The sequence below is a fragment of the Hoplias malabaricus genome, chromosome 6 (genome assembly GCF_029633855.1).
Source record: "Hoplias malabaricus isolate fHopMal1 chromosome 6, fHopMal1.hap1, whole genome shotgun sequence".
Taxonomy (NCBI): Eukaryota; Metazoa; Chordata; class Actinopteri; order Characiformes; family Erythrinidae; genus Hoplias; species Hoplias malabaricus.
The window spans coordinates 21744686-21760002 of record NC_089805.1 but is presented as its reverse complement, the minus strand read 5'-3'; the positions used below and the strand labels follow the sequence as shown (position 1 = coordinate 21760002).

General features: G+C 39.6%; 1 protein-coding gene across 3 annotated transcripts; it reads left to right on the top strand.

Annotated features, from left to right (window-relative positions):
* The first annotated feature begins 649 nt into the window (after positions 1-649).
* LOC136700133 (cytosolic phospholipase A2 gamma-like) lies at positions 650-12406 on the top strand. Of its 3 annotated transcripts, XM_066675374.1 has the most exons (14): positions 650-925; positions 1149-1176; positions 1324-1432; positions 2677-2819; positions 3520-3721; positions 3905-4010; positions 4085-4225; positions 6262-6327; positions 6578-6730; positions 7157-7285; positions 7519-7605; positions 7788-7942; positions 11099-11267; positions 11384-12406. In XM_066675374.1, the coding sequence occupies exons 2-14, from the start codon at positions 1151-1153 to the stop codon at positions 11557-11559; spliced, it is 1662 nt and encodes a 553-aa protein (XP_066531471.1). In that variant the 5' UTR covers positions 650-925; positions 1149-1150; the 3' UTR covers positions 11560-12406. The 3 variants fall into 3 exon arrangements, with proteins under 3 accessions (XP_066531471.1, XP_066531473.1, XP_066531472.1); XM_066675376.1 differs by lacking the exon at positions 1324-1432; XM_066675375.1 differs by lacking the exon at positions 7157-7285.
* The last annotated feature ends 2911 nt before the right edge of the window (positions 12407-15317 follow it).

Sequence of the window (15317 nt, the reverse complement as noted above, 5' to 3'; positions counted from 1 at the left end):
GTCCTCCGTCCATGTTTCAGAAGTTGACCAGCAGTGGACCTGGCCTAGCAGCCACAGATGCTCTATTCTTCCTATTACATCTCTGTGGAGCATCACAATCATTTAGAAGCTGTAATTATAATATAGAAATACTACACAGTGTCCCTTTAAAGCACTGGAATCATTATATAGCATCATATCTTGGTGTGAGTGTATAAACCTCCTGGCTGAGGAAAATGCCAATCTTTAAAAAAAATATATATATATAATAATAATAATAATGATTAAAATAAGAATAAAAAAAGAAAATTAAAAACCTAAAACACATTTTCTTCTTTTTCTTTCCCTATTTTTATGACATTTATAACATCTTTATTAGCCTTTTCTGTTGTGTAAGGAGCAGTTGTGTAAGGAGCAGTTATCTGTTGAAAGGTCAGGTTTTTGTAATCAGATCAAAGTGCCAGTTAGTTGTCTAACCTGTTGGGTAATAACTGAAGTCATTAATATCTGTGGACTTTTTGGGCGCCTCCTTTCATTCTTCTCCTTCTTCTACCTTCCTCATCCATCTTTATGTATCTTTTTCATCCTCAAACAAACACCTCCTCACATTCTTCTTCTTCTTCACCAAAAAAAATTTGGTGTTAGACAGGACTGGGAACAGACTGGCAGCAGCAACAGGCTGGAAAAGCCCAGGTACAGTGTGAACTGTCTATAGATGGAACTGGTGACAAACTAATGACCAAGCTGCACCTGTGCTTGTCTGCATGCATGTGAAGAAACCTCAGGATCTGAACCTCCAGTCTTCAAACTCCAGAGCATCCAGTGATAGACTGTGATCAGCTTAGCTGTACTCATACATGACTGTGTATGTGTAAGTAAACTCCAGTCAACGGCAAATTCAAATCTCCTGACGAATTTCTAACAGTCTGAAGAGAGTTGACTCAAGGTAAATTATTGAGTTATTATTATTATTATGTATTATACATTTTATTAATTTAAACTTCTTCATAGGATAGAACTTAATTGGACATAGAATGTAGTAAAATCTTTACACACAAATGTGTATTATTTTATGAGCTAAAATTATTTTCACCTCTGAATACTTGAGCTAAAAAAATTATAAATGGCAAATTCTCATGTATGATTCTCATCTCATTTCTTTTTTTCAGAAATGGCGGGAATGAAAAGCTTTAAAAGGTATAGATTACTAACAATTATCAAAAGCTGGAGAACTTATTAATATTAACTGTTAATAGTAATATTATTATGAATAATATTAAACTGTGAATTACCACACTTGGGATGTAAAAAAAATTCTGGTATAAACCTGTGTGATGTGTGCAGTGATGTGAGAATTGGTCACTCTCTGAATGAGGCTGAGAGAAATCATTTGGATAGAAGGACAAAGACTGTTCAAAAATGTCTGCAGCAGCAAAGTATCTCTTGCACTAAGGTAAACTATATTCACAATTTCAGACATGTTCGGAAGCTGTACAAAATGTAAATAAAAACAAAACAATAATGTTTATTGATGTTAATATTATTAATGTTTAAATGTATATTTAACTCATTCATCGGCATTTAACCCATCCATTGTGTGTTCACTAACACGGATGGATTAAATGCAGAGGCTCATTGTCCATAAGGGGATATATAAAGGTAATTGAATTTCTTCCTCTTCTTCTTCTTTTTTCCTGTTTGTTGTTTTTATTTATTTTTTTAAAATGTTGCCTATTTCGAATTTGATGTCAGCAATTACTTCTTTTGACCACCCCTGAATTCCAGGAACACCTCACAGACCTTCTGTTTAAGAAATTCACAGACCCAGATCTATGCCAGTGTTTCTCAACCCTGGTCATGGAGGAACCATGCCCGACATACTTATTGCTTTCTCTCCTCCCAACACACCTCATTCAACTAATCGGTTAATTAACATGTCCTTTCAGAGTTGCAGTGGGTGTGTTAAATGTACTGAAATGTACAACCCCGGTCTAGACATTATAATTTGGCACTTGTCAAAATACCTCAGATCTTTGAACTTGCCTGTTGTACTTGCCTGCAACTCAACAGATCCAAAAACATGCAACTCAGATAAACAGAAGGCCCTGGAACCTTATTAATAATATTAATGATAAAAGACAGTGAATTCCCTGCCTCCTGAGTAGGTTTGGTCCTCCTAGTGTTCAGTTCATGGCTACAGACTTGGGAGGAGTAGTCTACATTGAGAGGAATACTCCTACATTGCTGTGGCCTACTCAGGGATAATAGCATGAGCAATTTGCCATGGTTTTACAATTTTAATGCAGTACTTCTTATTTCTCACGTTGCTTAATTTTTCTGACACTTAACAGACCTCAGCATGCCCCAAGTTTTGTAAATATTAACATATTCAGATAGGCAGGTTTTAAGATTTCTACTGTTGAAATACTTCCTTCTTGCCACAAGGAAACACAATAAATTACATTTCACCTTAGGCTGTACTGGTCACATTCCTTCACTGTTCCTACTTGCAACTCAACAGATTCAAGAACGGATGGTTTGGATGCTGTCTAATCTATCCCAACCAGTGGTTTTAATATTGTGGTCAGTGCATGTGTGATTATATGAGATGTAAAACGTATTAACATTAACAATGCATTATCAATCATTATATTGATGTTGCATGTATTTCATGATTTTATGTTTTAATATTGACAGGATGAGGTTCCTAACATTGCAGTGCTGGGTTCTGGTGGGGGTCTGAGGGCTATGGTTGGACTGCTGGGGTCACTGAGTCAACTCAGTGAAGAGGGACTGCTGAACTGTATCATGTATCTCAGTGGAGTCTCAGGATCTACCTGGTACTGACCTACAAAACATACACTGATGACTCATTCAGGCTATATTTATAAGTATTTTGGCTTTGTAATGTGGCTAATGTGTTTTATGTTACATCCTGTGTTGTGGGAAGATTACGACTGACCATCTACAAACTTTTGCCTCAAACATTCCTCCAAGTCCTACATTTTGGCATATTTCACTTTGTTTACCTCTTGATAATTAAGGTTTGTACTCACAACAGTTAAGTTGAAAGCACAACTTAAGGGAGATAAATGAATAGTGTGATATACATGAAAAACAGTTGAGAGGTAACTCATTTTTTACTTTATTATAATATCTCAGTGTAGTTTTGGTGATATATGAATTAGAATCTAATAATTGACAGAGTAAATGTGTGTTTTTAATGGATGAAACCAATGCTACCGTGTGTGTGTGTGTGAGAGAGAGAGAGAGAGAGAGCAGACATACTACGTCCAATATTTAATACATATTTTAGCATTAATAAAATGTGTTCTACCTTCTGAACTCATCAGTAGGGATGCTGTGTTTATATCACAGAATAAAAAAGATAAATTGGTAAAAAGATTAATTAGCGTTAAAAATATTAATATGTTAAATTAAATTTTATTCATTAATGTGTTAATTTTAAAAGCATTAATATTTACCTTACAATAAAATCTCTTTTTTTGTGTAAAATTAAAATATTATCGTCCTTTTTAGGTGCATGGCGTCATTATATAACGAATCAGACTGGTCCACAAAACTGGAGACTGTGAAAAGAAACATTATTAAAAGACTCACTGGTCCCAGTGTCAGCTCTTTGGTGAAGGGAGAAAAATTGTTGAAATACTATTTAACAAAAGACAACTTCAGCCTGACAGATGTTTGGGCAGCACTCTTTGTAGCTAAAATGGTGAATGAGGTAAGAGTAACTCATACCTTTGTTCATTACAGATTATAGAATTGTTTCAAGTATTGGTAAAAATGTATCCAATTATACAGCCTTATAATGTAGTTTCATTCAAAATGTCATGCTAATGATAGAATTTCTAATATGAATTTTAGTATTTTATTTTTATTTATCTATATATTTTGTATGTGACAGATAAATGAAAGTGGCATCACAAAGCAGAGAAACCACTTCTCCAGTGACCCGTATCCTATTTACAATGTGATTGACAAAAAATGTAAATACGACAAGCTAAATGCAGGTAAATTTCATACATGTGTGTCCCTTTGTTTGTGTGTAAATGCACAAAAAACTGACAATAGTGTGTGTCTGCAGATTGCTGGTTTGAGATCACACCAGATGAGTCTGGTTATTCTCTCACTGGAGCCTTTGTGAACTCACAGTGTTTGGGAAGTCAGTTTAAGAATGGAAAAAAGATTAAGGAGCAGCCTGAGATTGACATGCTGTACCTACAAGGTAATAAAACATTCCTAAAACACAAAAAAGACATATCAGGATCAATATGAATGATGTCATTAAAAAATGACATTAAAAAACAGACTTTGCATAATTGGAAAATTCACTTATGAAATTTCAGTTAGTAGATCTCTCATTCTTTTTAAATCTCCACAACATGGGATATACATACATATTATGTACATACCACCCAGAAGAAATATATATTTGGTATTGATTGGCAGTTTTGAACTTTTACATTTGGAAGAATTTCACTAAATTCTCATGATAACATTACAAAATCAAAGTGTATTTTGCTATATCTATACTTCTTGTACTGATAGATGCTGAAAGCATACCTCTAAATATAACTTTGCTTGGGGCTGTAGAAAAGAAAAAATACAGACAGCATTATATGCATAAAAGTTTCACAAAGCTAACTTTTTGCTGTAAAAATAGCCTCTATTCTTCTAAGACAGCTTACAGCTATGATATAATAATTTCTGTGAAATTAAATAAAAAATTCCTGTTTTTATTTCCTCATGATATACTTTTCAAATCAGAAAACAAATTACAGTTCATTTTCAGTTTTACATTACTAAACAAAATTTAAAAACTAGTAATATTATAGAGATGAATAGCTGCCATAAGTATTGGAATATGAATTTCTGTACATTGGAATTATATTCTGGTTCTGTTCATAATTTTTATGGACAGAATTTCTCGGCATAGCCAAGTGGCGGAGGGTGTCCGGTTTGGTGGTCTTAGGATTCCATGTCTGCGTTTTGCGGATGATGTGGTCTTGTTGGCTTCATCGAGCTGGGTCCTCCAGCTCTTGCTGGGCCAGGTTGCAGCCGAATGTGAAGCGGTAGGGATGAGGATCAGCACCTCCAAGTCCGAGTCCATGGTACTCAGTCGGAAAAGGGTGGAGTGCTCTCTCCAGGTTGGAAGTGAGATCCTGCCTCAAGTGGAGGAGTTTAAATACCTCAGGTTCTTGTTCACGAGTGAGGGAAAGATGGAGCGTGAGATTGACAGGCGGATCGTTGCAGTGTCAGCAGTAATGCAGGCTCTGTACTGGTCCGTTGTGGTGAAGAGAGAGCTGAGCAGAAAAGCAAAGCTCTCAATTTACCGTTCAATCTACGTCCCAACCCTCACCTATGGTCACGAGCTTTGGGTAGTGACCGAAAGAATGAGATTGCGGGTACAAGCGGCTGAAATGAGTTTTCTCCGCAGGGTGTCTGGACTCTCCCTTAGAGACAGGGTTAGGAGCTCGGACATCCGGGAGAGACTCGGAGTGGAGCTGCTGCTCCTCCACGTCGAGAGGAGACAGTTCAGGTGGTTCCGGCATCTGGTTCGGATGCCTCCTGGACGCCTTCCTGGAGAGGTGTTCCAGGCATGTCCAATGGGGAGGAGGCCCTGGGGCAGACCAAGAACACGCTGGAGAGACTATATGTCTCGACTGGCCTGGGAACGCCTCGGTATACCCATGGAGGAGCTAGAGTCGGTGGCTGGGGAGAGGGAGGTCTGGGTTTCATTGCTCTGACTGCTTCCCCCACAACCCAGACCCGGATAAGCGGTGGATAATGGATGGATGGAATTACCTGAACATTTATATTTGGATTATATTTTTCTGAATTTTTCATATTTGAATTGTATTTATCTGAATTATATTTACTTGAATTTGTTTATATTTGGATTATATTTAAATCATCTAATTTTCTATACTATATTTAATGACAGTTAATTAATTTAAGTTTAAACAGTGTTTTAACTTGTGACGTGGTGAATTATTTTGATTGAAAAAAGTCAGATTGCATGAATTCAAATCTTGCAAAGTCAGATCTCAAAATTATGACCAGAGGTGAACAATCTGAAAAACAGGAAAAATAAGTGTCCAAAAAGTGGTGGAACACAGTGTTAAACATGTTCTGCCCTTGTTGCCCATGCCCCTTAATCTGAGACTGTGTGTTAATGTAATGGGATTTGTGACTTTCTGGGTAATATGTGTTTATGGGCACAGATTATTAAATATGATTATGATTGTTTTATTTACACAGGCCTGTGTGGCAGTATAATAGCAGAAATGGAAGAACTCCTAAGGTTGCTACTAAGCCTGATTCAAGGTATGAAATCCTCTTTGGATTTAACAATAGATATGAAATCATGTGCATTAAACAATTGATTTTAATGGATATTAGGTCAAATTGCCTTGTGCCAGACAGAAACAAAACAATAGTATAGTGAGCCATCACACAATTATACAATCTGAGAGTACTACACCAAACATGGTTTTATTATTGTTAAATAGCATTTGGATTTTTTGATTAAATTAATGATCTCCTGTTATACCCCACATGCTTTATCCTTCAACAGACAAAATGGAGCCTGCAGACACAAGTACATCACAGAAATCAGATGAGCAGAAGGGTCGTGAGGTGCTCTTAAACCTTGTGCACCTGAATCTTTGTGCCATGAAAGACCAGGATCCTGAAGTTTTTCTCCAAAACCTGACAGAACTTCTAAAAGGTTGCATTCATTTCTATATCCCAGACAGATTTTTCTTTATAGTTATGAGCTATTCTTACATATCTCACTATTTCTCTCGCTCTCTCTCTCTCATTCACACACAAATATATACCCATAAGCCACAACATGCCAAGCACATTACAAATATTGTGCCACCCAACCAGCTTTGGCCTGTAGAGCTCTGAATGTGCCCTGTGTAATCTGGCACCAAGACATCAGCAGTAGATCCTTTAGCTTTTTATGAACTTGCCTTTACTCCCCAAAGACAAAAAAAATGTTGTTGGTTCACTGCTTGTACTTCACTGGATCACCTGCCATTCTGAATTTCTCCACCCAGTCATTTAGCCACCATAATTCACTCAGACCCTTAGGCTTGATTTGTATTTCTGTTTCCAACACATCAACTTCACTCTTCACTTGCTCTAGACAAACACCAGGGCACAGAAGCGCTGAAGACACCAGAAGGGAAAATCTCTAAGGCAGATCTTGAGAAGTACACTTTGCATGTGTGCAGCTCAGTCTTTGACTGGTTTGGGGGGAGTGGATTTGGGGATGGTGAGTAGACCCCTTCCGCTGATGAGTTTTTAAAGCAATACACCCGGGAGTTTGGGCTGGTTTCCCAAAGAAGGATCAAGCTTCAATCAAGCTATATCCTCTTTTCAATGAACAAATCAAAATTTGAAATACTGTGTAGTCCGGGACTAAGCTGTGAGACAGGCACACATACGTGATTGAAAAAATATAACAATTACAGATCAGTAAGTCTTTTTAATCATGTGTTTTGCTAGATGTTTGGATCGCCATTGCTAGATCCATAGAGAAAATTGGGGGCTGGATCTGGGGAAAGACTTACAACTATCTCAACAACATGACAGGTGAATAATCATCTATTAATAGTAATCAAGAATATTTCATCATCAACAAATATTTACTGCATTTCAATGGCTCTGTACCTGTAAACTGCACAAAGACAAAGTTAAATCTAATAAATATATAATGCTAAATATAATTTAGTGTCCACAATTTTTTCAAATATGTAATTTCCCTGTTTCGTCAGTGGAAGGTGTTGACCACAGTGTACTCAATTCAGAGAAGAGAGAATATGAAGATGCTGGACTGTTAATCAACTCCCCCTATTTCTCAGTACTAAGAAAAGAACGAAACATCGACCTCATCATTTCTCTTGATTTCAGTGCTGGAGATCCCTATCAGGTACTACACAAACACACACACACACACACATGCGCTAACACAAACACATGTTAATGAAAGCAGCATTTTGTTAAGTCTAAATCAAAGGCCAGAAACACATCAAGAAGTCTGTGATTCCTGCTGATAGAACAATAGTTATTTAATCTTCTGTTGCAAAGTTGAAGACACTACTGTTCTTTAATATTAAACTGTGCTCCATCCATCCATTATCTGCCGCTTATCCGGGTCCGGGTCGCGGGGGAAGCAGTCAGAGCAAAGAAACCCAGACCTCCCTCTCCCTAGCCACCGACTCTAGCTCCTCCGGGGGTATACCGAGGCGTTCCCAGGCCAGTCGAGACATGTAGTCTCTCCAGGGTGTTCTTGGTCTGCCCCGGGGCCTCCTCTCCGTATGGACATGCCTGGAACAACTCACCAGGAAGGCGTCCAGGAGGCATCCGGACCAGATGCCCAAACCACCTCAACTAGCTTCTCTCGACGTGGAGAGGCAGCGGCTCCACTCCAAGTCCGGATGTCCGAGCTCCTAACCCTGTCTCTAAAGGAGAGTCCAGGAGAGTTTCTCCCTGCAGAGAAAACTCATTTCAGCCGATTGTACCCGCGAACTCGTTCTTTCGGTCACTACCCAAAGCTTGTGACCATAGGTGAGGGTTGGGGCGTAGATTGATGGAGTCCAACTCTTACTGGAAACCAGTCAGACTTACTGCCAGCCATACGAACCAGACTCCTGCTCTGTTTGTACAGGGACTGGATAGCTCGTAACAAAGAGCCCAGTACCCCATACTCCCTGAGCACCCCCCACAGAATACCCGAGGGACACGGTCGAATGCCTTCTCCTGATCCACAAAACACATGTAGACTGGTTGAGCAAACTCCCATGCACCCTCCAGGATCCTAGCGAGGGTAAAGATCTGGTCCTGTGTTCCATGACCGGGGCGGAATCCGCATTGTTCCTCCTGGATCCGAGGTTCAGCTATCAGTCGGACTCTCTTCTCCAGTACCCCCGCATAGACCTTACCGGGGAGGTTGAGGAGTGTGATCCCCTATAGTTGGAACACACCCTTATCCCCCTTTTTAAAAAGGGGATCCACCACCCTAGTTTGCCAGTCCAGAGGCACTGCCCCCGATGTCCACGCGATGTTGCAAAGACGTGTCAGCCAGGACAGCCCCTCAACATCCAGAGCCTTGAGGAACTCGGGGCGAACTTCATCCACCCCCGGGGCCCTACCGCCAAGGAGTTTCCCTACCACCTCGGCCACCTCAGCCCCAGTGATAAAATGGTACTCTGAACTGCTGTTCGGTGCGTAAGCACAAACAACAGTCAGAGCCCTTTCCCCAACCCGAAGGTGCAGGGAAATTATCCTCTCGTCCACTGGGGTAAACCCCAACGTACAGGCGCTAAGTCGGGGGGCTATGAGTAAGCCCACTCCTGCCTTACGCCTCTCACCCTGGGCAACTCCAGAGTGAAAGAGCATCCAGCCCCTCTCATGGAGATTGGTTCCAGACCCCATACTGTGTGTCGAGGTGAGCCCAACTATATCTAGCCGGTACCTCTCAACCTCGCGCACCAGCTCAGGCTCTTTTCCCACCAGTGAGGTTACGTTCCATGTTCCAAAAGCCAGTTTCAGTAACCGAGGATCAGAACGCCAGGGCCCCCGACCCTGACCGCCACCCGATCCACAATGCACCAGACCCGGATTACTACCTCTCCCACAGGTCGTGGGCCCATGGGAGAGTGGACCCATGTAACTCCTTCGGGCTAAGCCCGGCCGGACCCCATGAGTGAAAGTCCGGCCACCAGGCGCTCGCCAAGGAGCCCCTCCCCCAGGCCTGGCTCCAGTGTGAGGCCCCGGTAACCCTACTCCGGGCAAGGGAGGCTGTGTCCATGTTATTGACTTTTTCATCCTTGTCTTTATGGATCACTCTTTGTCTGGCCCATCACCTAGGACCAATTTGCCTTGGGAGACCCTACCAGGGGCTATTGCCCCCGACAACATAGCTCCTAGGCTCACGCAGGCAAGCAAACCCCTCCACCACGTTAAGGTGGTGATCCAAGGAAGAGTATTAAACTGTCCTATTCTATTTATTTTCTTTTTTAAAAGAGAAACAATTCGTCTGCTTAATCATATTTTACATTGGTTACACAGCATAAAGCAGCGTAAGTGCTGTATCACACAGACAGTGGTTTTAATCACAGTAAAAATGCATAATAAATTACCACATTCAAATTTTACAGTCAGTTCATTACTCATTGGGGGCGACACGGTGGAGCAGCAGGTAGTGTCACCGTCACACAGCTCAGGGACCTGGAGTTCTGCTCTAGGTGAATGTCTATTTGGTGTGTTCTCCACGTGTCCAAGTGAGTTTCCTCCAGATGCTCCGGTTTCCTCCCATGATCAAAAACCACACGTTGGTAGGTGGACTGCTGACTCAAAAGTGTCCATAGGTGTGAGTGTGTGTTTATGTGTCACCCTGTGAATGACTGGCACGCCCTCCAGGGTGTGTTCCTCCCTTGCGCCCAGTGATTCCATGTAGGCTCCGGACCCTGAACTGGATAAGTGGTTACAGACAATGAATGCATTTTTACAATCACAGACATGGCTGGAAGATATCCATTTAATTTTTAGCTCAACAACCAACATTTTTATCACCATCATACATAAGAAATAACAGTTAAAATTGAGAACACCAGATAATAGTAAACTAATGATTGCAGTTGCATTCAGCATCTTTTGCAGTTTACAGTTTATAGTTAATTGTTTCTAAATTATTGTACAGTAGGCGCCATCAATAATTGAGTCAACTTGTTCGTTATCAAAATCCTATCATAGTACATAGTAACATCACTCTACTTTTTAAAAAAATATTTTTAACATATTTAAAAATGATTTTATATCACTGCTGTTTTAACACTATAATTCATTCTAAGCTCTGGGCATAAGAGGGAGCATTGCATTCACTGCTCATACCTATCTCCAACTATTAGGATAACTTTAGTTCAGAAGCTGTTGAATGCTGTTCTGGTATTGGTTCATGTAAATTATGTTTTGAACTATGGGAAACTGGGCACATAATTTAAATTACTACACAAATGAGAAAGGGCCAGTACATTTACAGAATTTAATTGTGAATAAATTAAAAATGTATATATTTCTTTTCCAGACGGTGGTTCAAACAGCTAAAATGTGCCAAGAACTGCACATTCCTTACCCTAAAGTTGTCATACCCAGTGAAGACCAAACAGAACCAAAGGACTTCTATGTGTTTAGAGGTTACAACAAAGCTCCAACTGTGATTCACATTCCTCTGTTCAACTCTATTAACTGCAAAGGTATCTCCCCCAACTGAATAGGAATATTCCTTTATGTAATAGACTTCACTGTAATACTGTTATACTGCAAATACTGGGAACATCCCTGGTGATCTAATCAGTTTTTCTTTCCTCAGGAGAAATTAAGGAGTATAAGAAAAGATATCAAACCTTTCAAATGAACTACACTTCTGAAATGATCACTGATCTTCTGAAAAAGGCCGCTCTGAACATCATAAACAACAAGAAGAATCTGCTCACAGAGATTAAATATGTCACTGAACAAAAGAAAATGTCCAAGCTTTTAAAATAATGTTCTCCAACCAGGCAATTGATTTTTTAATAATTATTTACATTACTAATCATATATAATATATACTTTACCCATCAATATTAACAAATCACTGATTAACGTTTATCAATAAGGAATATTTAGTAATCACATTACACATATAATCTATTGTTTCTTAACTTGTGGTGATGAAATCAAGACTTCATTTCAACAGTAGCCATTTTACAAACTGTTTAATCTAATTCATTTTTCATTTTTAGAAAATGTTCTTCAAAAATAAGATACATAAAAGCTACTTCTTCATGGTTACAACATCATGAATTGATCCGGTGATTTGAGATTTACTCATCATTCATTAACATGGTACTGGTCTTGCGTTGGTAATGTCATGCAATTTTATTAGCACACATGTATGTTGTTGCATTTGTTGTTATAATTAATTGTTGTGATGTTCTTGGAAATTGTGAATGTTTAAACCTTCATATGCAAATGTCATTTAGTTGTCATATAATCATAGTTTTTTTCTGTGCTTTCACACTTTCTTGCTCAGTAACTCAGCAGGCTCCCAACTAGTCACAAGGAGTGCCACTACCACTGGAATATTCATTCATTCATTCATTCATTCATTATTTGTAACCGCTTATCCAGTTCAAGGTCGCGGTGGGTCCAGAGGCTACCTGGAATTATTGGGTGCAAGGCAGGAACACTCCTCACAGACAGTCACCCAGAGAGGTGCAGTGTGACTGCAACACTACCTGCTGCGCCACCGTGCTGCCCTCCACTGGAATATTTACATTGTAAAATGTTACTGTGTACTTATTATTGTATTATATTTGCTTACATTTTGTTTAAAGTAAATACATTAAAAGATGAGAAATTTGATGAAATTCAACGAGTCCACACATTGTTTCCTGATGCTACTTAACTACATAAATGACATATTCTATTTGTAGTAGTTAATGACTATTTATAGTTGTTTCTTCCTGTGTAGCACTTCATTTAATTAATGATATTTGGACACTAATTCATAGTAACTGACTATTACACATTTTGAAAAACGTTAAATATCTGGAAAAATTTATATATTATTAGATATTGTAGTGAATAGTAGAACAGCTGTGGGCCAAAGCTCAATCGAGTAATATGTTCTTGTTTTGTGGATTGTCAAATTCTCAATGCCCCATTTTATTTTGGTCACTTCTGATGAAATTAGTAAAGGATAAAAAATATATGAGATACACATGGTGATAGTTCACCAGAGAGATAAATCACTCTATTTACTATGAACATGATCACAGCTATTTTAGTGGATCTATCAATGTATGGATTTCTCCTTGCATGACAGAGTTTCATGATGCAGTGGCAGACTGTGTTATTTAAGGTTTTTTAAGTTCCTCGGAAGTGTAGTTCATGCCATGCCATCTGAGAGCTCAAAGGTCATGCACATCCACAGCATTGCTGCAAAGAGATTGATTGACTTAAATCATTTACAAATTTCATTAGTTGGTGAAAGACCTAAATTCTTTGTACTTTTACACTGATATGTTGTTTTTGGACAATACCCTCACAAAGGTTTGGCACAAAATAGTGAGATAAAATCCATCTTTGCATACAAACATTAACCTCCTACATAGCATACAACTTAATTTATATAGTTTGTCTCATAAATAAAAATCAAACCACAGTGTACACTGCACAATTTAAACACTAAATAAATGCAGATTATTACTACATAATACAAAATGCTTAAGTAAATAATTTTTAAAAGTATAGTTAGCAAAGGAGCCTGATAAATATGGGTAAAATCTGGACAAATGCTCACCTAACATTTATTCTGAAAGGAAATATAATTATTCATTCATTCATTCATTATCTGTAACCACTCATTCAGTTCAGGGTCTCCGTGTGTCCAGAGCCTACCTGGAATCATTGGGCGCAAGGCAGGAATACACCCTGGAGGGGGCGCCAGTCCTTCACAGGGCAACACACACACATTCAGACCTACGGACACTTTTGAGTCGCCAATCCACCTACCAACGTGTGTTTTTGGACTGTGGGAGGAAACTGGAGCACCCGGAGGAAACCCATTCGGACACGGGGAGAACACATCAACTCCTCACAGACAGTCACCCGGAGCGGGAATCGAACCCACAACCTCCAGGTCCCTGAAGCCACCACACTGCCGGGAAATATAATAATACAGAATTTATTTACAGCCCATAATAAAGAGAGTGCAGAAAGCACAGAAAACTAGATTAGAAGAATTTCTACTAAATACACAAAAGAACAAAGCAAGAACGCTGATCATAGACTAAAAGCTAATGAACTGCACTGCAAAATAAAACTGCCTGGTATATGGGGAACTGAACACAGCCATACAGAAAGACAAGCAACCTTTAGTAAGTGCCTTAAAAGGGCACAAATAAGAAAGGAAGAAGCGAGCGAGGCAGTATTTGTGCTTGGTGTATGGCAATGACAGGCAGAACACTATCCAACACCACAACGGTCTCCCTAATGGTATACATTGCTCAATTCATTTCAATTGTCACCCACCCACACACATACACACACAAGAGAAACAACAATTAAACTATTACCCCCATCCAAATAACCCACAAGAACAAAAAAATTATGAATGGGGAACTGCTGTGAATGCTGAGATCTTCCCCATAAGTCCACACCCAGTGTCTTGACAGCAATAAGTAGAAGTGCAGGAGACAGAGGAACACCCAAGTACAATCAGTAACCATGGCAATTGATCACTCCCAGGTATAGCCTGTGACATGGGTGTGGCAGAAGAGAAGGAAGGAACCAAAATAGTAACTTCAGGGTCCTGGAGTTGTGGGTTCAAGCCTGTGAGGAGTTTGGTGTTGTCACAACAAATGCAAAGTACAATGACAAATAGGCTGGATGCACATGCAGGATTATCGTTTACTGAACCAAAATGGAAATAAACACTGCGTACTCAATGATGAACTAAACTAATAATACACTAAACAAAGCCCATAAGCATTACAGACTGTGCATAGCATGAAATACACAAACATAGAGGAACAGCATTAATAACGCACAAAGGGGACAGAGAGACTTGAATACTTTATGGAATGGGAAACACCTGAGGAATAATCAGGGGACATGTGACAAGATGTGAAAACAACCACATGAGTAAAGCTGAAAAAACAAAACAGGACGATGCACCAGTCCTGATAGGTGTGTTCTCCCTGTGTCCATGGGTTTCCTCCAGGTGCTCTGTAGGTGGATTGGCTAATCAAAAGTGTACATAGGTGTGAGTGTGTATGTGAATGTGAATGTGTGAGTGTGTTTCGCCCTGCGATGGACTGGTGCCCCCTCCAGGGTGTGTCCCCAATTTGCCCCCAGTGATTCACAGTAGGCTCTGGACCCACTGCGAACCTGGACTGGCTAAACGGTTACAAACAATGCATGAATGATCATATTACAACAGTATTTGGTTCCTTTGACTACCACTGTAAATAAAGTACTAAAACACTACATTTACATTTACAACATTAATTCATTCATTCATTCATTCATTATCTGTAACCGCTTATCAAGTTCAGGGTCGCGGTGGGTCCAGAGCCTACCTGGAATCACTGGGCGCAACGTGGGAATACACCCTGGAGGCGGTGCCAGTCCTTCACAGGGCAACACAGACACACACACATTCACTCACACCTAAGGACAATTTTCAGTCCAACATTTAGCAGATGCACGTATCCAGAGAGACTCACAAAAGTTCTTAGTGTTCAGACAGAATGTGT